The sequence below is a fragment of the Drosophila miranda genome, chromosome XR (assembly GCF_003369915.1).
Source record: "Drosophila miranda strain MSH22 chromosome XR, D.miranda_PacBio2.1, whole genome shotgun sequence".
Taxonomy (NCBI): Eukaryota; Metazoa; Arthropoda; class Insecta; order Diptera; family Drosophilidae; genus Drosophila; species Drosophila miranda.
This window is the reverse complement of record NC_046674.1, coordinates 9,006,119-9,028,886: the sequence shown is the minus strand read 5'-3', so window position 1 is coordinate 9,028,886 and position 22,768 is coordinate 9,006,119. Positions and strand designations below refer to the sequence as shown.

The following is a 22,768-nucleotide window of genomic DNA, read 5'->3' as shown; positions in this document are numbered from 1 at the left end:
GAGAGAGACAGAGCAAGGCAAGGGTATGATGTGCGTGTGCCGAAGTCGAATTCGACATTCGGCAACGAAAGTTCAGACGAGCGCGTAAGGGAGTCTCTCTCTCTCTCTCTCTCTCTCTCTGTTTGTCGCTCTGTCTGCACCTTTTGTTGATCTTGAGATGGAATTCGGAATACCAAATTGTTGATTTATCTCTCGGGTCTCCAGATCTCGGGGGCTGGTTGCTGCGACTGCGCGTCGGCTGCGCAGTCCACTCACAATTGACCAGCGGGCGACCAAGTTTATAAAACTTTGAGCCAAAATGCAGCCTCGCACAGTTGATTCCAAAACGCCCGTTGCACGCGTTGTTGTCGTCTGCCCGATGGCCCTCATCGAAATTAAAGCGAAAATGAAATTCGGTTAACGTCAACGAAAAACGAGTTGCAGGGCCACAAAAAGAAGAAGCAAAAGCCAGAAGAAACAGAAGCGGAGAAAGAGGCAAAGACACAGAGGCAGAGGCAAAAGAGCTAATCTGTTGTGCAGTGCGTTTTATCAGCAGCAACAGAAACGAAAACGAAAGTCGAAACACGCGGATCTCTGCTCTCGTAATGTCTCAATAAAAAAAAATTAAAATCATCTCAACTACAGCCGGAATGTAGGGAAAAAGTGAAAATAAATCAGAGACACAAAGTGCTCTTAAGAGATACCCAAACCCACAAGCAACAAAAATAATCAAATACTGTTAAAAAAGTAAGTGTCTTGAGTGCCGGAGGTTCTAATACGAAACAGTGCTCTGTGCAAATACAATATGTTAATTGATGGATTCTATTGGAAGGCAGCATCTCCACCAGACTCTCCCCCTTAAACACCTCTCTCTCTCTCTCTCGCTCGCTCTATCTCTCTCTCTCTCTCTCTCTCTCTAGTTTGCTACACTCTTCACAAACCATTTCGTTATGTAAAATGCAGATCAAACATACATATTTCGAAATACCCCCCGTCCCAACAACTAGACAAAGTCCATCGATGGGCGTCTCAGATTATGCAAAACCCGACTTAAAAGAGCGCCTCTGAGGAAAGCGCTAACTATGCAAATTCGTTCAAAAGATCCCAATTGAAACCGTAACCGAATACCGTACCCGTACCCGTACCCATACCCATACCCGTGTACGTGGTCCGGGGCCAAAGCCGGACCTCTGCTCTGTTCGCATAATTCTTGAACCGTATTTTTTTTTGATTACGCGCATTATTTAGTCATAATAATAAACAATAAGCATTTGGGCATTATTACGTACTTGTAAGAGTGTGAATGAATGAGTGTAAGAGTGAGTGAGTGAGGGCGTCTGTCAAAGCCAAAATTGAACGAGAAACAAAGAAAAGTCGAAGTCTTTGATACCCTAAAAGAAACATTATTGATTCGAGATTTCACCCTTTTTCTATGATAAGAGATGCTTTGGTTTGAATGTCTTTAGAAACCAGAGATTATCAACTCTCAATGACTTGATTTTCAATAGACTATTCTTATGATGTACTGTGCTCCGATATTAGCATGCTCCTTTGAATTACAAGCTTCTTCCAGATCAGTGCGTAGAATCGGGTGTAAGGACTGCATTTTCTAAACAGTTGTGCTCGGTAGAGTCCCAAATGCCATCTTCTCTTCCTTAGCATAATTCCAACCATACCCTCCTGCAAAGGGTATACACAACGAAAGGCCAGCAACAACACGCTTCAGATTGTGTGTGGTCAGGCGGCGGCGGCGGCGGCGCTGTCCAAATAAATGGAACTGCCTCTGCCAGAGCACGCGCTGCGTCGCTGCTTGTGCTCCCTTTTACACATGCGCGCAGGCGCTGTGTTCCACTCACTCAATCACTCAATCACTCAATCATAACCACTCAAAGGCAAACAACTCAAACGGCACGGCGTCGCTGGGCAACCAATCAATTGAACCTTAGTCCCGTGCCCGGGGTCTCTCTCGGGTCTCGGGCCTCTGTCAGTCCCGTCGCACTGCCAGGCGGAATTGGGTTGAGTTTTGTTTATCTTCTTTTGTGGCATTTCGAAAAAAAACAAAAAAAAAAAAAACTTTTACTCTGCTGGGAGCCAATATACAATAACAATAAAATGCAAAATTATTAACGCATGTGTTAAATGTTAATTATTGCATAAGCAGCCATGTCTCGCTCCCTCTCTTTCTCTCTTTCTTTGACTCTTTGGTTAGCGCCAGCAGCAGATGTGTGTAACCCCGAAACGGGGTTTACGACTATTTAACCGGTAAACGAACCTCCAGGCGGTATGCGTAATATTCTATGAAAACAGAGGTGTGAAGGCCTACCAGGCGTATGCGTAATATTCTAAGGCAACAGAGGAGTGGAACGATATAGCGAAGAGGAGGAGAGAGGGAGCGGAAGGGCACAGAGACGGAGAAACAGAGAGAGAGAGAGAGAGAGAGAGAGAGAGGAAAGGTAGAGGTGCAATGTGTGTCAGTGGGAAAATACTACCACGAAAACGTGCTTACCGCTTTTGAATGGCTTTTTTTTTAACGAAAGTTTCCCCCCCAAAAAATATTCAATTGGCAAATCAATTAACAAATATCAATAACAGTTAGCCCCGCAGAGGGAGGACGGGGTGAGAGGTGAAGTGAAGTGAAGTGAAGTGACCTTCAAATAGCAATCAAATAGCCAAATAAACAAACGTGGCCCAAATATCAGCCAAAACCAACCAAAAAGCATCAAATAAGCCAAGTAATAACCCAAGGTAAAAAACCTACAATAAGTACCTTAGCAGCAGAGCAAATCATGGAGATCAGGCGGCGCACCTCTTTGCCATGGCTGGCACTGATGCTCTTGCTCTGCCTGTGTCTTGGAACAGGCACTGCCAAGGGCGACATCAGCAATCAGAGCTCAACACAAAATACACATTGGCAACAGCAGCAACAGCAGCAGCCACAGCAGAGATATCAAAGTCATCTGAATGAATCGCATGCTGTGCCAGAGGAACCCCCACCAACGATATCGATTGTGAGCTCTCCCCATGAGATGCATTTGACACGCACCTCCCTCATCTTTGGACTGACCAAGGTGCCCGCCAACGAGAGCCAAGTGAGTGCCAGATGCCAGGGACAGCTGCGTCAGGTGCAGCGAGGGATACTCACCAAACAGCCGTGGGCCATGAAAGGTGAGTGTAATGAGGGAGACATATGAGTTTCCTTGTATAATATTGTCCAAGAACATATTTCTAGCATAAATTAGTTTAGATTCCTTGGAAAACCATGATTTTCCCCTTAAGATTGGGTTTCCTTTCTGTACTTGTGTAAAGACAAGGTTTAAAAGGGTGACACTTTTATGATCTACAATCACTGTATTAGCATTAACTAAAATTGGCAAATCTGTGACCTCTAGTTTTCCCATAAATCAAAACTTGATCCCCTTGTATTGCAGTTCTCGATGCTTCTGGAACGAAACCCTCTGGCTTTGTGTACGGCCAGAACTACTGGCTGGGCAGTCGTGAGGCCTGTAGCGGGGTGCAACGACCTGTGGGCATTACCCTCTCGAAGAACTTCGAACGGGTGATGCACTATGGGATCATCACGCAGCAGGCGCCCTTCGATATGGACTACCGCGTGATTTACCTGAGTCACAGCTCGCCCTGGCAGGTGGAGATCAAGCTGATGTCCGAGCAGATCATCCACATTGGGCTGTGCCTGCCCAGGGCATGCAGCTCGCAGGAGGTGAAGCATCTGGCCCAGGAGTACGTGACCGGAGGGATGTTTACCGAGAGCGAAATCTTCGACATTCGCCCACAGGTGGTGTACATGAAGGATCTGCAGCTGAAGGAGGTGTTTTTTGAGCGCCCCAGTTTTCGCTTGCTGGTGGCCTGTGTCCTGGCCACAGGCGCTTTGATGCTCTGCGCCCAGCAGCTGACGGCCGCCATAAAGGCGCCTCCGTCAACTGTCGATGATGCTGGGCTCCTGGCGCCGGCAGAGTCCGAAGTGTGGCGGGCACTCCACTCCCTGCTGCAGTGGCGGCGACTGCAGAAGTTTGTCGAGTGCTTCGATGTACCCACAAACTGGGCCAAGATCTTCGCGGTGCGCGAGAACAGCCCCAATGAGATACCGCTGATGAACGGGCTGCGGTCGGTGTGCGCCATCTGGATCATGGTCTTCCATGTCGTGTGGTTCATGTACTTTACGGTCCACAACAAGACCGTTCTTGTATCGTACGCGGAACAGGCCTTCTTCCAATACGTGTCTTCAGCCCCACTGCTGGTGGATGTCTTCTTTACCATCAGGTGAGGTCCTACATCCTATAGAGACTGTTAATTCTAAAATTCTGATTCATTTCCCGTTTTAGTGGCTTCCTGCAAACCTTTAACTTTCTGCGCAACTCCCAGCAGATTGAGACAGTTCGTCATAATAGACTGCGGCAGAATCTGAAGCTCTTTGGCAAGCTACTGTTCCACCGCTACCTGCGCCTGGGACCGCTCTATCTGGTGGTGATGGCCACCGTGGATCTGGTGTACGCCTACATCGGAGATGTCTCCATCTACCACATCAACGAGCGCTTCGATGAGATGTGCTCCAGGCACTGGTGGCGGAATCTTCTGTTTATCCAGAACCTCTTCGATCACAGGGATATGTGCGCCAACTGGAGCTGGTCCCTAGCCTGCGAGATGCAGTTCTTCATCCTGGCCAATGGATTGCTATTCCTCTATGTGAAGTAAGTGATCACTCGAAGTTCCTTTTTGACTAAATGAGTTGCTATAACTTCTCTATGGCAGGCATCCCAAGGTAACCAAGGCTCTGGTAGCCTCCGCCCTTGTCTCGACCATTGTGTGGTCGTATGGCATCGGCTTAAGCATCAAGTTTCAGCTCTCCTTCGATGCAGCCTTTGCCACTGGCACAGAGATCTACACCTCGCCCTTTGTGCGGGTCCTCCCATACATTTTGGGCGCCATCACAGCCTGGTGCCTGATGGAGCGATGCCTTCAGGTGGAGTTGAGCGAGTCCCGCGAGCGTTTGTACTGGCATTTCGCGCTCCTGGTCTTCTTCGGGTGCATTTACTCGACGGTGAGGCGGGATCTGGGCCCCCTTATGGCCATCACGCTGTTTGTCATGGGCCGCCTGTTCTTCTCGCTGAGCGTCTGTTGGATGATAGCGGGCAGTGCCGGTGGTCGAGGCGTTTGGTGGTCACGTCTGCTGGAGGCTAAGGGCTTCCAGCATGTCAGTAGGCTGTCGTACGCCATTTACCTGCTCAATCCATTGGTCATAGCCCTCTTCTACAGTCTCACTAGCTCCAGCACGCATGCGGATCCCTTTATGCTGGTAAGTGTTAAATCCAATTCTTTAATGGATTGCCCATAATTTCCTATCAATGATATCGTTTCTAGTGCGTTGTCACCTGTGGCTTTGCTGTCATCTGCTACCTGGCTTCGATTCTCTTTTCGCTGGCCTTCGAGCTGCCGTACAGTAATCTCTCCAGCCACCTGCTGCGCCGAGACAGAACAAGCAGCAGCAGCAAGCCGAAGGACGCCTAATAGAAGCTAGCCCTTAAGTTAGATCGTTAAGGTCAACGTACACGCCTCCAACATCTGACAATTGTGATCGCTTTCATGTACAACTAAACTACTCATCATTATCGAAACCTTAGTCTTAGTCTCTTGTCTTAGTTTTTTTTTTTTTTATAGTATTTATACCATATAGGTACTATAAATATATCGTTCATCGTACGGCGTGCATGGGTGGCCACCATACTTAATAAATATTGTACGATTACTAACGCATTAGTTTTATAATACATCCAGAACGTTATACGTATTATATCAACATCTAAAAATACAATATATTATATGATATCAGGTATACATATCTTAAGATATACTTAAGTTTTTCCACTGGCAGTGACAGCAGCCACAACTCCTCTCTTGAGTCTTGGAAGTTGATTGAACGCAGCTGCAGCAGATTTGTGCGCACTTCTTTGGCTGAGTATGAGGTTCAATACGGCGTCCGCCTTAATGCAATTGACCTCCACGAAGATCTTGAGAAAGATGCTCCTGCAAAAATCATGTTATTAACGTTCGAGTTTGCATGGCTTTCCCTTACTGTACGTGGCTCCTTACGGTGTTAAGGTGTCATCATAGAAGCTACTTTCATCCTTATAGATCATGCTAAAGTCCCTCATGCCACTGTTCTCTTCTTTAATGGCGGCTGAAGAAAGAATATTAAGAATATAGGACAAATTTGAAGAAGCTTCAATGTAAATATGTTATTACCAACGCAGCGACGGCAGCGGAAAACCAGATGGATAGACAAACAGCGAAGAAAAAGACTGTGGCCATTGCTGTAATTACCTGAAGGTACTAAGTGGACGGAATTAGCTTACTGTGCTCCCAAACGAATTCCACAGATATCTGCAAATACCAGGTGCATTTACCGGGCGGCGAGATTCAGTTTTTCAGCCTTCCTGCTCATTTCTGTGTTGTTTCACATTAGTTTCTTTCATTCTCGTGCATTTATTGCAAAACAGCTGCTGCAGCAGATATCGATATTTGTTTGCCATCCCTAGCGTGGTATATAGGTAAGGGCATCGCGCTTACCGCGATTGCTGCCGCAAAAAGCTTGAAAAGCTTACGCTGGAATACTATGAATTGACATCATAAATTTTCTCGACACAAATAACGCAAGAGAGAGCGATGATTTTTCCAATTCAATTCATATATTGTGTAAAATATATCGATGTACCCGCCAAACGAACACTCATCGATGTTTCCCTGCCATCCCTAGCCTGCTCTCTTTTTACTTGACGCAAACGAAAGAGAGAGCGGAAAAGAGAGGTTGAATTTATTGGTCCGCGCGGTTGCTGCAGTCGTGCCGCGGGCGTTTTTTGTTTTTGTTAGAATATTCAAAATGAAGAAACAATAAACGATATTTTAGTGCATTAACAAACTCGTATTGAGATACGTTAAGTGAAAATTAGCAACAAATTAAAAAAGTGCAAAAGAACAGTGCGAAGGTGCAAAAAATTCCTCGTACAGCATCCTTTTAGCTGCTGCTTCTTCTACTTCTCATCTTGTGCATTCCTTTTCGCCTGCGTTTGCGTGTGTGCGTGTCCTCCAGCTTGGATGTGGGCATGCTCCCGCCTACCCTCACCCTATCCAGCCTCAAGAAATCGTAAATTATTTTAGTGCTGCCAATAAATTGATGCCAAAATCTAAGCGGAGCTCGCGCGCAACGGTGTTTCGGTTAACTGTTACGCTTACTGTAACTGTAACTCTCTCCCCACAAACCCGCGCTGAGGCTGACTTCTGTGTGTGCGTGTCGTGTGAATTTTCACAATTAATTAAAAATGCAAACAGCCTAGGGCACAGCAACGACACAACAAAAACAGCACCCCTGTGCTCTCAATTTGAATTCCTTTCTTGTGTCTGGCGTGTCCTTGCCCTCATACGGGTGTGTGTATTTGTGTGAAACTGAGAGGATTACAACTGAATTTGATGTGCCAACAACAAGAGAGAAAAGAACAGCCGTTTACAACAACAGCAACACAGGTAAGGGTCTGATTAGAACTAAGCAATCGGCATTCTGCTTCTGCGTCTGCCCTCGCTCTTTGACCAAAATTGAGCAACACCTTTTGTTTATTCACGTTCCGACTAGTACTTAAACGCCTCAAGTTTCTTATCACGACCCCGCCGCCTGTCGAGCATCATCGAGGGCCCATTGTTGTTGTGTGTCCGCCCCCGCGGTCGCGTCTCTTTGCTTTTACTCTCTCTCTTTTTTGGCCCCATCGTTTATTGTTGTTGCTGCTGCTGCGCTTCCTTGGTGGAATTTGTTCTCTTGCTCTTTCCCGTACTTTTAACTTTGGCACCGGCTCGCGCTCCCTCTCCCTCTCGTTTGCTCTTTTCTTCTTTTTTTGTGTTTTTTTTTGCATGTGGCTGTCGTCGCCGTCGTCACAGGCGTCGCATGGATTGACCTTGAACAAGTTCAGGCACAGTGGCACGCATGCTTATTCTTGTTGTCTCTGCGCGCTGTGACTGTTCCTTGGCCTTGGCTGCAGCTGCCTGCCTGCACGGCCTGGCTCCACTGTAATACCCACTGTAAACCCCTCTCTCGATCACTTACTTAAACAGGCGGCAAATGGCGGCGGCGTGGAGTGTGTTTGCTTGGCTCCCACATATGCGTATGCGTTTTCGTGTGTATTTATCATTCACTCCTCAATATGTCACAATTTCAATCAATTTGTGTGTGTGCGTGTGTGTTATATTGTATATATTCGCACCAAAAACGCTATAATTTTCTATCACATGGTCTCTGGCACCTAAAGCTTTGCTTTTTTCTGGCTAACAGCAGCTTCCGTGTTAGGCTCTCACTCCCTCTCTCGCTCGCTATCTCTCGCACTCGCACTCACACTCACACTCGCTCTCTTCAAATATATTTTGGAATTTTTTCACTTAATCCCCTGCTTTTGCTTTTGCTTTTGCCTCTGCTTTGGCTACTGCTCTTCTTCTGCCACTACCTCTGCCTCTGCTCTTCTTCGACTGCTTATGCTCTTCTGGCCCACCCCACTGATATATGGCCAAACGGTGGGACCACCGGACGGCGGCAGTTTTATTAGCGCGTACAGTGACCCCTGCGCGTACCAGCCGCTCGACAGCACGTCTGCCTACGTCACAGGCCTAAGCTTTGGCTTTGGCTTTGGCTTTCTCTTTTGCCGCCTTATACTGCAGCGGGCATGCGGGCGACATCTCAAACGTACACTTAGATACCCTGCCGACACTCTTTCACTCTTTAAACTTAACACGATCACTTAAGAGCGTTCTCTGAAAAGAGAGCGACTCATAGGTAATAGGGCCTGCAGGGCAGAACAAGACAGCATGATCCTAGGCTACAAATGGCAGTGCTCTCATGATGACTAAAAAAACGGAACATTCGATTAGCAAATACTCTCAAAGCTCTCTTTCTATTCCAATTCCTATTTCTAGGAATGCTAGGGCATTCAAAATTCAGCAACGCTTGCTTTTATTTGCATTTTTCTTTTGAAATGGGAACGTTGCTGCGATTTTTAATAGTAAATAAAGCTTAATCAGCAATTAGCGCTAGACGACTAGACGACTGACAGCCAACGGAAACACACTCTCCATATGCACGATTGCGATTGGTGATAGCCCTAAAGCCCTAGGTCTTGAGAAATTTTAATTTTAAAACACTTAATGAAGTGCTAGATCAATGGCTGGTTGCCACAGTGCCCCAGATTACAATTTATTAAGTAGAAAAGCACAGATAAATAAAACAAATTCCTCATTGCTTTCCTATTATTTCTTATTATAACTATGCAAATTCCATAATTGTTTTAACATATTTATAGAATGTCGGAACGCTGGCATTTTCTTCTTTCTGTTCATTTTGTTTACACTTCTCGGCAATTCCCTCAAGAAAGCCTCAACTTCCATGCACAAAAAAAATAAATACAAAAAAAACACTGACCCAATCAAATTCTTCAATTCTGAATAATTGTTAATCAAAAGGAATGAGCATATCAGCATAAAAATACATACATGCATATTCTGATATCTGAACATTTGCATATCTGGAGGCGATTGTGAGTCATCCATAGCCTTCGGCTCAAATTTTTATTCCGCAATCACTTCTCTGCCGCCTGACGCCTTCCGCCTGCCAATTATTTCCATATTGCTTTTTTTTGTATTTAATTTTCCTTTCTTTATGGAGGAGATAGACAAGTATAAGAGTCCCCAGTCCCGTGTCGCCACTTCCCTCCCCTGCTACCCATCTGGATGGTGCGTGCATGGAACTCGTTTTGGCCACGGGTTCAGCGGCAGACTGGTCATTGGCTTGCGACTGTTGGAATAGACCCGTGAAAAAACTCGTAATTAAATTTTCATTCGCAGCTCAAGGAAAAGGAAAAGTTAAAGGTATTATTCATAAAATATTAAGCGTGTGGCAGGGAGCGACCGGCCGAGCCGAGCGACCAACCCTGGACGTACCCTGGATAAACTTTTCCACTTGGGTGTGGCCTTCCTTCCTTCATCATCATTATCATCCACTTTCATGATCATCATCATCCCCCACTTTTGTTGACTTTCGTTGTATATTTTTTTGCATTTTCCCCCCCTATTTTCCCAGTGCCTTTTAATTGGCAATTTATTGTGGCGCCACCAGTCGGGGTTTTGTCACTGAGTAAGTCCGTCAGTCCGTCAGTCGGTCAGTCCGCCAGTCTGTCAATCTTTTGCTCTTCTCTCTCCTCTCCCGTCAATCAAGTGCAATGCATTTGTATTTTCTTCACTCTCTCTAATGCCTCCTTCTCCTGCTGCTGCCTGTCCCCGCTGCCTCTCCTGCTGCCTTTTCCTCATATTTCCAGACAGGACACCGCCTGGCCTGAGCCTTGGGGCATCCGTTTTGTGGTGGGGGGGGCCTTATGAGTAATGTTCTTTATGGAAACTGAAATACACAGAAACAAAAAAACCCATCAGGAATCTACAGAGCAAGAGTTAATTATGGTTTTTGTGGGGTGTACACTGAGAGAAAAAGCACCTCCAAACAGGTTGATGATTGAAATATCTCAAGGGCGGAGAATCTCGAAGGAGCTGGCATCACACCATCCACCGAATATCTTTCCTGGTTCCTTTGACTGCTTATTCAGTTCGCTGAATTTCTCCCAGTGTGTGGCCAGACCAGAACGGAAGCAGTCGTAGGCTTGTGGGGCAGATTGCATCCGTTGTTGTCGGTTGTTTGTTGTGGGGGGATCTGTGTTGTGGGATGTTTAACAAGTTTGCATCTTATTGCATTGCCATCCACGCGCACAGATACACAGATACCCTCGCTAAATATCTGGTCTGTCTGGCATCGTTATTTATGTAGTATTTCCCTCCCAACGGAATGGGAATCGTGGGGGATTTCCGTGTTTCCCTATTCTGTCTGACATTTTTCACAGCATGCTGTTGGCATCCTGGGCCTCGTGTCTGGGTTCTCCTTCATTTTTCCCCCGACTTCCCTCTTAATCTGCGAAAGAGGACTCCTTTAAACCGCTGCCAAAACTGCCGACTCTGCTGACTCACATTTCTCGAGAGTACACACCCACAACCCGACATCTGGGACATGTCTGGATATTTATATATGTATGTACATATGTATGTATGTTGGTGAATGCATATATTTGTGGCATGCACGATGGGATATGTGTGGCAAGCATGAGAGAGACATTTGTCTCGCCGTCGCCGTTCCTCGGCCTAATGGTTGCACACTCTTGTTTCCCATTCGGCGGACGGGGGAAGTGACAGGATGTTAAGTGGGCCTTTGAATGCGGCCCTCACTTGAGATCTTGAGCTTCTGACACATATACTCGCATTCCTTTGCTTCATGGATATAGCATTCATTTCAACGCTGCCGACCATTTGTTCAGCGATTGTTTATAGAACCACAAACAATACCCCCGCATCATATCAATAACAAATCGTTGTTGCCTCCCCGTCCTGTGATGCATTCAAATGAATTGTAATTGTTTGATTTTAAAGCGTTTCAAGGGTGCGGGTGGCGATTATTCATAGAAGAATATGATAATCTGTCTGGGAATAAATGGGTAGCTTTGGGAAGTGTAATGCTTAAAGATAGTTAGGGCTAGATAGCTTATACTAGATTTTAGATTCTAGATTCTGGTTATGGTTCCATATGACATTTAAATGAAATTCCAGCTCCCCGATCTCCAATAAAGGTGGCTGCTCTCCGTAGTTCTCAGTTGCTTGACCTTTTCAATTGAATGAATGCAGTGCTTGCGATTTTTAATGAACTGCTTGCTGTTTTTTTTCCACGATCTTGGCTCTTGGATATTTATTTAACCACCATGGATTTACCCATCAATTGAATAAAATTGCATGTCCTCCATTCAGCAAGCAGTACAGTGCAAAAGAAGTATAAGCAGTGTATTAGTCCTAGAGGCAGTCCCGTTTTCACACTCGTATCATAAAAGATGTTTTCGCATACCCTATAGGCTTTCCAATTCGATTGAGAATAATATATATATTAAGCAAGCAGTACAAGTTTACAGTTCAGAAATGGTACAATTTAGAATTAGATAACGTGAAAATGCACATCCACACGGGCTTTTAATTCAATTGAGACAAAATTCTTTACTAACATATATGCTCTACTCCATTTAACAAGCAGTGCAACACTTTTGGTGATACGTGATAAGCAGTTAATTAACATAAGTAAAAAGCAGTGTAATATCCCAAGAAGCAGTGGATATATGTAATTCAGAAACAGTAATTCTGAGAAACCGTCGAACACATCAACACTCGGTTTCGTCTTTTTTCCATGTAATGTATGTTTTGCCATGAATTTTGTATATATTTCTACTTAATATATTATTTATAAAACTAAACAGCTGTGCAGTATAAAGAAAAATAGTTGGATTACATCAACAAATGTAATGGAAAATTACATATTACCAATTAACAATTACCAATTCCCATCAACCGGTTTCACAGTCATTCCAGCCAAAGCTGGCAGTAGCTTAAGAGCGCAAGAGCTTAGAAAAGCCATCTTAATGCCAGACCAGACACCACACACACACACACACACACACACACACGCACACATCATTATCAATGGGATATGTGTATTGGCGGGCAGGGGGGCGGGGGGTTACAATTTCTTGTCATTGTATTTAGTAGTTTGTTTTTTTTTTGTGTGTGAGATTTTTGCACACTGTTTTCTGTTTCTGTTTGTGTTCCGATTCGCTGTTTGCTAATTGACGGAGACGCTTGTAAAGTGCCTTTCAGAGCCACTCGAACGTAGTATCCCTCCCCTAAATACAGATAATATAGATATGTGTGTTTACCCCTTAGTACTTAATATTTGCAACTACTACAAATCTGTAACTGTATATGTTCGGGGTCAGTATCTGGCAGTTTTCGTGGCTGCAATTGATAGCAATTACCATATGAAAAAGCCACTTGAAGTATCATTACTCCACCCATTCCCCATGTGAAAGTCTGCCTGCCCCTGCCATTCAGTTATACGAATATATATACTATACCTCTGCTTTAGTGGCGGGTAAGAGCGAAGCAGGAGAGACATTGCATTGTATCTAAAGTGAGAGACAACCTGACAAGCATTCAAAAGTGTTTTTGGGCAGCAGCCAAAAGTTTTCGCGCTGCCTGCTGCCTGCTGCCTACTGCCTACTGCCTGCCATTCAATCGAAAGCCACATGGGGCAGGGGCAGGGGCACGTCGTCTGCTGGTGCTGCTGTCTGGTGTGTGCAGTGTCTGTAACTAATCAAAAGCCTCGATAAACAATAGAAGACGACTGCAGGCAGGCAAACAAGCAGGCGATTCCTTTGTTGCCGGCTACAGGCTGCCGGCTTCTGCCTTCTCGACCGCGATAAAATTTAACCTTCGACTTGAAAAACGTTGTTTTCGGGCCTGTTGGCTGTTGGCATTTTATCGACTGCAAAATGCCAGCAAATGGCGGACGTACCACAGGCCCCCCCCCCCCCCCCCCCCCCCCCCCCCCCCCCCCCCCCCCCGGCTGACACACCATTCGGATGCCCCTCGGCGCCGCAGACCCCCTCCTTGGGCACTGTCTGTGTTTTGGTCTCGTTTAGTGGGGCCTCTAGTGCACTTTTGCGAGAGAGTTGGCAGGAAAATTAGGGACATTCGAAGCAGCTTGAGGGAGATTTATATGAGAGACGCCTAGAAAAACAATTGTCACACGATAAAATATGAAAACCGATCCATTTTGAAGGACAAAGCCAAAGATTTCCAAGGATATTTCCTGGTTTCTAAGCACACAATCAGTCGAAAAAATGTATCTATTTTGCTCTTTTAAGGAGTTAAAGATCTTCGTAGCTTTCTTTTGCTATAAACCAACCGTTGTGGCAACCACCGCTCGTCTCAGCCCCAGGAGCCTACGGCAGAAGTATATTTTGTTGCATTTGCCCCACCGCCGCCCTTGGAAGTTGCAGTTTTGCTTTTGAGTTATTTTTGAAGCCATGGCATGGCCCTGGGGGAACGAGCCAGCGAGCGAGCGCTGGCAAAGGTCAAAGGTTCACTTGTAATTAGTTTCTTTTTTTTTCTTTTCGCATATCTTGAGGCAGGTCTCATCCATCACCCCACACACCATGCCACTGCGCCCTGCCACACTCCACTCTATGGCCGTACTCTGTTCGATAAAGGAGCTCTGATCCCTGAGCCCTGCTGCTGCTGCTTCTGCTGCTGCTGTTGAACCATTGCGTGCCTGGTCCTGCCTTAGGGGCAACCCTCCAACAGAAGTTGCACGACCAGAAGCAGAAAGAGGAGGCACGGAAGCAACAGCGGAGGAACAGCAGAACTGTGTCCGAAGGGACCGTACAAGGGTAGGGTGGAAGGGGCAGGGGCAGGGGCAGGGGCAGGGGCAGGGTAGTACTCCGGTAACAACCCTTTTGCATTATTAACCATGTCTATATGAAATTATTATTGGACTCTGGCGAACACCGAACGAATTTACATGAATATAAAATGTTTATTAACATTTCGTGTTTAAGACCGTAGACGGTTTCGCTCGTTTTTTTTTCCGTTTTTTCTTCTTCCATTTTTTTTTTTTTTTTTTCTTTTTTATGCCCGCATTTCAGTGGCCTCCAAGCCTCATGGTTTATGGTTTATGGTGTGTTGAGCGCTCTGCTGATGATGATGATGGGGATGATTTTACGGAAGGCTTATCTAATTCCCCTGTTGATAAGGAGCAATCGATCACCCCTCCGTCGCATCCGCTTATCAAGAGGCTATCTTATCGTTGGAGAGGCATTCGACATTTATCAATAGAAGGTTGCCCTTTTCTGGGGCAAGAAAATGTGGTGGCACCACGTGCTGCCTGCCCATGGGCTTTGAACATTTCAATTATGTTGCAAGCAGCAAGCAGCGAGCAGCGAGCACCAAGGTGCTGCAACTACGTGACTGGAAGAAAGGGAAGCCTCCTCTGGCTCTGGCTCTGACTATGGAGTGGAGTGCAGTGGCGGTGGCACGAAGACCTTGTGGAGCAGTCCATCTATCGACGGACATGTGCACGAGTGCCTCTTCCGGCTGCCTTTTAAAGATATATACATATACATATATACGTATCGTACGTGCACCATTAAAAGTGGATAAAGAAAACCTTAAAAAAAAAATGAATTAAATTATGACCGGTGGCGGTTCAATGGACTCTGAATATACGCTATATTTGATATGCAATATTGATTGAGTGTATATTTGCTCACTGTTTTAGCTTCTGTCTGAAATAAGATTTATTTGCACAAGGGTTTCCGCCACAAAAACCCTCAAAGTGCACTGCAAACAAAGTCCAGCCATGTTTTCGCTTGATATTTAATGACAAAACGGATGTCAACGGGAGGTTCCCGTGTACGCACAAGCGATTGTATATTGCTGTAATGTTTTGTCGCTTATTAATGGAATGGCTGCATCCAAGATAATATAAATTATCGTTCTGCGTTTACAGAAAGGGAGAATGCCTGGCAAGTTACGACGATAATTCGATGTTTTTAGCTCCTATTATCGACTGCACAGCGATTAATTGTGCAATCTGCTTGCTCTCCCGCAGTAGGACGTTCCCGAGCTATGTTCTACGAACTTCGGTCGCTCTTGAATTTCAATCTCAATCTCATTCTTATTTTCATCGTCAAGCTGCTGATCAATATTGTGTATCCATCTATCATCCATGTGTCAGAGATCTACGAAATGTACGTTCTCGATGACATTTAGTATCTAGAATCTATTAATGTTTTGTCCGATCAATTACCTGGGCTTGTGCTTCCATCCCCTCTATATGACACCCTCTATATCTACCGGTAGTGCAGGTCCGGTGCTTTTCCTGTTCAAACTATCTGCGAGGCTTCGGAACTCAATTAAAAGCTTCGAATGCACTTAAAATCAGTAGAGAGTACTTAAAGGTAATTTACAGTTGATTTGTGCTGGCAAATAGATTTATGGCACTGCCTTACCGATAAGGAAACACTTTCTAATCAGGGTGTTCTCCGAATCCGACGTCATCGACATCGATATCGACAACGGCTCAGTGACCGATGGCAAAGCGAATATTTGTTGTTTCTGTTTGTGTTTTTGTTTTTGCTGCTGGAAAAAAAGTCAAACATTTCAAGTTATCTGCGGAACGTAGACTGTGCAGAATTCTCGTTGAAATTAACGATTATTGTGGCCAAAATAGGTGGCCTTTCGTGATGGCTTTTCAGTTGAGCTTGTGACCCGCTGGGGAACCCATCAGGTGTGCGGTCTCCTTCCGTGTGCCTTCCTCCTGAATTAATTATGTCCCAGGTGCGTTTGTTCGAGGGGATTCCGTGCATCGATTCCATGACGTTGTCAAATATTGGCTCTAAGGGATGACACGACCCGACCCACCAAATGGGGGTGGTCATCCGCTGACAGAGGTCATCCGACCTGTTGACACCATATCGTACATCGGACATCGTACACCGCATCGCAGCCGAAAGCAATTTAGGAAATTGAACTGCTTTGTAGTGGCGAGTGTCCAATCAATTATACTAATTGCTGATTTTGATATCGCATTTGCTGCTATCGCAGCTGATTGGGTGCTTCCTTTGGGGGTTACTTTAATTTTTGTTGCTGTATTAACCCTAAACCTTTCTGCCATTTACCTATGCCATTGCAGTCGCCACTTGGAGTACCAATTAAATGGCAAAGCCACGCAGAAAACGCTTCCGTTTGAGTCTGTGTCGACGTCCACGTTACAGCAAGCACAAGATCCATGCCACAAAATAAGCAAAAGTCACAGCAGCATCATCAGCAACGTTCCGCAAATAGCAGCAGCAACAGCAACAGCCATTGGAGCCACAGCATGATGGATAAACGATCCCTCTGCCTGCTGGTCATCTGCGTGAATCTCTGTCTCGTGATCTGGCTGGTGAGCGTGCAACAGCCACAGATGCTGGAGACAGAGGCCCCAGCCTCAGCAGCAGCCCTGACAGCAGAGAAGGATGTGGATGTGAGCAGCGAAACAGAGGAGTCGCCGCCGACGCCGCCGCCGCCACCATGTGGCAAAGAGAGAGTCGGGAGAGAGAGCAGGAGCTGGAGCAGGAGCTGGAGCAGGAGCTGGAGCAGCAAACCAAACCAAATACACGACACCCCTAGTCGCATCCCTAGTTATAACGATAGTTTAGATCTAAGTCTGACATCCCAGGCGGCGGCACCGCGAACACCTGCGCCCCAGGTCTTCACCAATCTGATGGATCTGCACAATTTCGCGTATCTGATGAATCAGCCGCCCTGCGATGCCCGTGTCCAGGCCTTGATTCTCGTGCACACCTCGCCTTACAACCACCAGAAGCGGGCGCTCATCCGACAGACGTGGGCCGAGAAAAAGTACATCGAGAGGACACCCCTAAGGGTACTCTTCCTGCTGGCGGACGTGTGGCACGAGCGGCCCAGCTGGCAGCACTTCTTGAACCAGGAGAACGCCAAGAACGGGGACATGGTGCAGGGGAACTTCAAGGACGACTACCGGAACATGACCTACAAACATGTGATGGCCCTCAAGTGGTTCAACGAGAACTGCCCCCAGGCCCAGCTGCTGGTCAAAGTGGACGACGATGTGTACATGAATACGCCGCAGTTGGTCAAATACCTGAAGGATCCCACGCGGGCAGAGCACGACCTGCTGCTAGACCCCAACCTGCTGCTCTGCAGGCCCGTCAAGGCCCCAAGGGTTAAGCGATCCTATCGCGTGAGTAGGGGAGGAGATGCCCTTGTCTTTCTTTGAGAGCGATTCCAGAACTAATGTTCATTTTTTGTTATGTTATTTTTCCAGTCCAAATGGCGGGTGACGTACAAAGAGTTCCCGTATCGATATTACCCGGACTATTGTCCAGGATTCGCCATCGTCTACGCCCCAGATGTGGCGCGGCGGCTGTTCAAGGCCGCGCAAAAGGCCAAATACTTTTGGGTGGACGATGCCCTCATCACTGGCGTCCTGGCCAAGGAGACGCACACAAAGATCACCAGCCTGCAGCATGTGATTGGCAAAACGGACACCATGCAGCTGATTGCCGGACAGATTGGCTTCGACTACAAGGAGTTCCTCTTTGCCTTCCATGGCATCCAGCCGCACATGTGCAACAGCCTGTGGGATCTCACCGTGGAGACCAATTACACGTTGGAGACGTCTCCATCGGCCTCTTCAGCTGCTTCCTCCTCCCCTGCGCTCAGTGCGAATACCTCCGCCATGAGCACGGGCCTTAGTTAGTTTTAATCTCGGCTTAGTCTCGATTCGCGTTTAATTTCGTTGTGGCTGTTCAGTTCTTAGGGTTTCCCTTGTAAGTCTCTCTAAGTTTGAAGTTTGATTTTTTTGTTTAGCTATTATAATTATTAGTCGATTAGTTATATAGTTAATGTTTAGGTAGCATTTTGTCATGGAACATGAGAAGCAGAGGAGGATTTGGAGGAGAACGGAAACGGAAACAGAAGCCGAACAAAGTCAAGTGAAACCACCACCCAACCACCTGCCTACAATCATTCGTATCATACGAGTATAAGATAAGCGATTATACAGATATAGTCATACGCAAGGGAGTGCCGTGCTGTGCCGTGCCGCCTCCTGGTGATAAGAAGAAGCCACTCTCGGACAAGTCGAAATAGCAACAGATAATAGCAGCCACAAAATGCGATTACCTTAAGCACAACTATTTTTAAGTCGTAAGAAGACGAATGCAAATGCAACACAAAACACCATAGTACTTAACGAACCATACAAAACAGAAAAGAACAGAACAGAACAGAACAGAAGAGATGCTGGGAGTGCTTCGAAGGTGAACGATGAATCCCAAACCAAATAATGAGCAGTGTGTGAAGAGAAAGGACGTACAGAATACTCTCGATACGGGGGGAGGGGAGAACGAGGAGTGATGCGATGCTTCAACTATTTTTTCTATTGTGTAAACATTTTTATAGCCCATCATCTCTTTCGCTCTCTCTCTATAAATGTATCGATACGATCTGATAAATATACACCGTAAATAAAATAGAATAAACAACAAAACGCAGTATAAACAACATAAGAGGGAACATGTACGTACGAATATCAAAAGCAAAAGCAAACACAGAATGAACGAACGAAAAATGTAACAAATGAAATTTATAAATGTGTAATGTGAAAATTAATTAAATGTTCAAGTTTGTCAGAAATTATATTGAAAAATCATTACAAAATACAAAATAATACATAAAGTCGGAAAGTTCGTTGTTTTCTATATTTGAATTTCCCATTTAAATGCACTGCTTGAATGCAACCGCCAGCAAGCAGGCATGCCGCGGCTAATTTTTTCTTTCTTTGAATTTAAATGCACTGCTTTTACTGTAACACCCAGAAACCATTAAGAATGCACTGTTTGAAATAACTGCCATCAAACAAAGCAGTATAAATCGCTGGCTGTTTTTTTATATTCTTAATTTCAAATTTGAATGCACTGCTTGCACTGTAACAGCCAGCAAGCAGCAGAAGTCGCAGGCCGTACGCGATTATGCTTAATGCACGGCTTTCACTTTAACAGCCAGCAAGAAGTGTGAGTGAACTGTCGTACGGTGGCTTAGAATTAAACTTCACTGATTTCACTGTAAAACCAAGAATTAAGTGTTCACTGCTTGAATGTAACCGCCAGAAAGCAGTACAAGTAAAAGCTTTGTAACCGCCGGAAAGCAGTGCGAGTAAAAGCACTTTAACAGCAAGAAAGCAGTGTAAAGTGCGAGAGCAGGGACAACTGTACACATACCAAACGAAATGGCATAGCAGGCAGCTTTGGGCGGGCCACAGAAATTAAAATATTTGGCTAGAATATCGATGATGGCCAATTTAATGCATAAACAAAATTCTGTTAATATTTGAAGCCGTTTCTACACACCTTTGTCATATATTTTTGCACACGATACCGCATGACGTACGTACCTTTAATAATTTTACTGATTGTCCGTCGCTAAATGGCGGCCCCGTAAATAATTCAATGCGGGTCCTGGAACCAAAACCACATTTCAGCAGCTGCGCTCAAGGATATTTAAACAAATTTTCTATACGGCCACGTTGCCACACGTTGAACAAACATAAAATTACGCTGAATTTCAATTTAAAGTTCCAGCTCGTGGCCCTAATAATCATTGCAGAAGGCAGCGAACGGCAGGGCAGGGCAGGGCAGGGCAGGGCAGGTCAGAGGGGAGTGTATGGGAATGATAAGTGTGCAAATGACAAAGAATTTTTTTTTGTTCTGTTCCCACGTCGACTATTGGCTTTGACATTGGGTGGGGTGATCAGTGGCAGAAGGAACATATGCGGGGCCAGAAGGAGCCTCTGCGTGTGGCTGGGTGGTAAAAAGGGCCCCACGATGACGTGTGTCGTGGGAGCAGCCAATTGCCAGCCAATTGTTGCATTAAGGCCACAACCTAGCACTTGGCTGTCCCGGCATTCGATGATTAGTGTGTCCCGACTGGCCAAAGCGTGCGGTCATAGTTCAACTTGAGAAGCCTTGCTACCAAACTCCTCCATCGATGGCAGAAATCGAAATGGGCTCGGTAAGTCAACAAATGAAAGCCCTTGTAAATTCTTTGGGGAACTGAATCGATGTAAAGCCGTTGTTTGTGAGTTTTTTGTTGGTTTTATTTTTTTGCGGGGAAGGTTTCCCCGTGATAATTACTAATTGACTGGCAGCAATCGTTGGAAGAGCATTCTACATAGATCTGTGCACTATTCCTTTGATTCTTTGGAATCCAAAGATCGGCAGCAAGTACCCTTTCGGTGACTTTTGAAAAACAATTGAGTCAACCAGAAACATATCCTCCAGCAGCCAGCAGAGGAAGCAGCCAAAGGGAACTGCCAGTAGAAGAGCCGGCGGAGAGCTCTCCAGCTCTTCTTTTGAGTGGCGCCGCCTTCGTTAGCTGCAAATTATTTACAAGTGCATGCAAAACAACAAAACAACAAAACAACATGCAACGCACACAACAGGCACTCGCACTCGCACTCGCACTCGGAATCGCAATCGTACTCGCATTCGTACTCTCCATTCTACTCCGCCCCCGCTTGTTGTGCCTCCCCCACTCAGGCGCACAACTCCAGTCAGAAAATGGCATCCACAGACAGCAGCGGCGATTGGATGCTGTTTTCAGTGTTGTGTTGGCTCCAAGCTCCAAAAGCAACTTCAAATCTGTGTCAAGTCGAGGGGGTACATACAGCGGGAGAGAGCGAAAGCCCGAGTGATGCGAAGAGGAGTCGAGTCGCCTGCCCCTGCGAGGAGCGCGCCGGCGCTTCACCAAAATGTGCCACACATTTGAGGAGGCCAGGCTTCCTTTTTTTATCGGTCGTCGCCCATTGATGGAATGGATGCTGCCACAGCCACAGCCACTGTTGCCGTTGCCCCTGCCACTGCCTCTGTCTCTGCCTCTGCCTCTATGTTTTGGCTCTCGGCTCCTCGGCAGCTGTCGAACCTCCTGTGGCTAGTTTTTAGAACATCATCCTCGTCGCTCGTTCGGGCCCTGGTGCTGTTGGCCTGGCTATAAATGTTTTGTTTTTCTGCAGTTTGTTGTTAGTGCTGAACGGCGAACGGGCAGCGTTTGGTTGCCGGAGACTCTGAGAGACGACACACAGCAGCAGTAGCGGTGGCAGCAACAGCAGCGAAGGAGACATCGTCATTTTGGCCACAAGCCCACGACAAGAATACTGTGGCTTCAGCTTCAGCTTCATCTTCAGCACTCCATTTCTATTCACTTTGGTCTTGGTCTTGGTCTTGGTCCTTATCTTAGCCAATTCAGACTGTGTGTGGGTTTTTGTGTGTTTTTTGCTGTGTTCTTGTGTATGTGTGAAAGTGTGAGAGCCGTCAAATCAAGTGCCAAGTGACCAGAAACACCTCCCCCGTATGCCCCCCTTAAGGGCCGGACAATCACCAAAGACAACAAACGGAAAGTGCAAAAAACTAATTAAGATTAAGGGGCGATCGCCGGTGGCTGGTACTCCCAAACCGGAAACGGAAACGAAACAAACGAATTTTACGACACAACAAGCAAACAAAAAAGAAGAGAAAAACTACTAAAACAACAGGTGTTCTGGCTTTAACATTTTTGGGGACAAAAGGAGGAAATATTTTTTGAGAATTTTCGAAAACGAATTAGTGAAAAAAAAAAACATTGCAAGAGAAGTTCATGCGTGCCAAAGAGTCTCTTTCGATTAGTATGTGTATGCGTGTAGCTCCTTGATAGTGTGAGTAATAGTAGTGTGTGTGTGCGTTTGTGTGTGTAGGTGTATGTTTCACTGTGTGTAATTGGTGTGCTCTCGAGCGCACGTGCAGCGAAGATGGTCGAGGAATTCCTGGAGAAGTTGCCCGAAATCGACACACGATACGAGGTGAGTGCCCGCCCCCCCTTCCCTTTCCCCTCTACAGAACCGTCCCTCTACAGCTTATACACCTTTACCCTATAGCCTCGCTACAATAGCAATATGGTCCATTTCCCATTGTAATACTCCTCGTACCATAACAAGGCTCTGTGTGTGTGTGTGTGTGTGTGTGTGTGCTCTGTGCTCTCGTTTATTTTTTAATCACATTGCCAGGGCTTTGTTGTGTCCCCCATTGCTGCAACATCCACCTGCTGCTGCTGCTGCCTCTTTGCCTCCCTTTGGCTGCCAAAGCAAATAACCAACGGCGGCTTTTGTTTTTAGCCCAAGCACCTGGCCAACATCCTGGCAAGCAGGCAAGGCAGCCTTCCTGCTGTTTGTTCTTGTGTTCAAATTACATTTCCCTACACACGAATTCGCATT

At 46.0% G+C, this 22,768-nt stretch overlaps 4 protein-coding genes and 1 long non-coding RNA gene across 14 annotated transcripts in view; 3 read left to right on the top strand and 2 right to left on the bottom strand.

The window, feature by feature from the left end:
* Positions 1-184: 184 nt before the first annotated feature.
* On the top strand, positions 185-5,740 carry LOC108152601 (nose resistant to fluoxetine protein 6). 2 transcript variants are annotated; one of them, XM_017282058.2, is made up of 6 exons: positions 185-726; positions 2,572-3,144; positions 3,408-4,257; positions 4,320-4,685; positions 4,747-5,290; positions 5,356-5,740. In XM_017282058.2, the coding sequence occupies exons 2-6, from the start codon at positions 2,766-2,768 to the stop codon at positions 5,500-5,502; spliced, it is 2,286 nt and encodes a 761-aa protein (XP_017137547.1). In that variant the 5' UTR covers positions 185-726; positions 2,572-2,765; the 3' UTR covers positions 5,503-5,740. The 2 variants fall into 2 exon arrangements, with proteins under 2 accessions (XP_017137547.1, XP_017137546.1); XM_017282057.2 differs by having other exon boundaries at positions 2,517-3,144.
* On the bottom strand, positions 5,738-6,498 carry LOC108152603. 5 transcript variants are annotated; one of them, XM_017282062.1, is made up of 5 exons: positions 6,348-6,493; positions 6,238-6,293; positions 6,085-6,172; positions 5,847-6,018; positions 5,738-5,794 (listed from the first exon to the last, which is right to left on the bottom strand). In XM_017282062.1, exons 1-4 carry the CDS (start codon positions 6,392-6,394, stop codon positions 5,847-5,849), a joined length of 363 nt encoding a protein of 120 aa, XP_017137551.1. In that variant the 5' UTR covers positions 6,395-6,493; the 3' UTR covers positions 5,738-5,794. The 5 variants fall into 5 exon arrangements, 2 of the variants coding, with proteins under 2 accessions (XP_017137551.1, XP_017137552.1); XR_001774837.2 differs by having other exon boundaries at positions 5,738-6,018; positions 6,068-6,172; positions 6,238-6,324; positions 6,399-6,496; XR_004471381.1 differs by having other exon boundaries at positions 5,738-6,018; positions 6,068-6,172; positions 6,238-6,315; positions 6,399-6,487.
* Positions 6,499-6,764: 266 nt separating this feature from the next.
* Positions 6,765-19,195, top strand: LOC108152602 (beta-1,3-galactosyltransferase 5). Its single transcript, XM_017282060.2, has 3 exons — positions 6,765-7,512; positions 16,634-17,704; positions 17,789-19,195. The coding sequence occupies exons 2-3, from the start codon at positions 16,730-16,732 to the stop codon at positions 18,221-18,223; spliced, it is 1,410 nt and encodes a 469-aa protein (XP_017137549.1). The 5' UTR covers positions 6,765-7,512; positions 16,634-16,729; the 3' UTR covers positions 18,224-19,195.
* Positions 9,532-10,870, bottom strand: LOC117186270. Its single transcript, XR_004471382.1, has 3 exons — positions 10,511-10,870; positions 9,964-10,417; positions 9,532-9,817 (listed from the first exon to the last, which is right to left on the bottom strand). It is a non-coding gene; the product is annotated as an uncharacterized LOC117186270 (long non-coding RNA).
* A 1,316-nt stretch (positions 19,196-20,511) lies between the features above and the next one.
* The window catches only part of LOC108153442 (band 7 protein AGAP004871), a 36,664-nt gene continuing 34,407 nt past the window's right edge, over positions 20,512-22,768 (top strand). For 3 of the 5 annotated variants that reach the window (XM_033387146.1, XM_033387143.1, XM_033387144.1), the window contains exon 1: positions 21,548-22,357. In XM_033387146.1, the coding sequence (XP_033243037.1) occupies positions 22,307-22,357 (51 nt within the window). In that variant the 5' untranslated portion in view covers positions 21,548-22,306. Of the gene's footprint in view, positions 20,536-21,544; positions 22,358-22,768 lie in introns of those variants that run through there. The other 2 variants (XM_033387145.1, XM_033387149.1) reach the window with 2 other exon arrangements.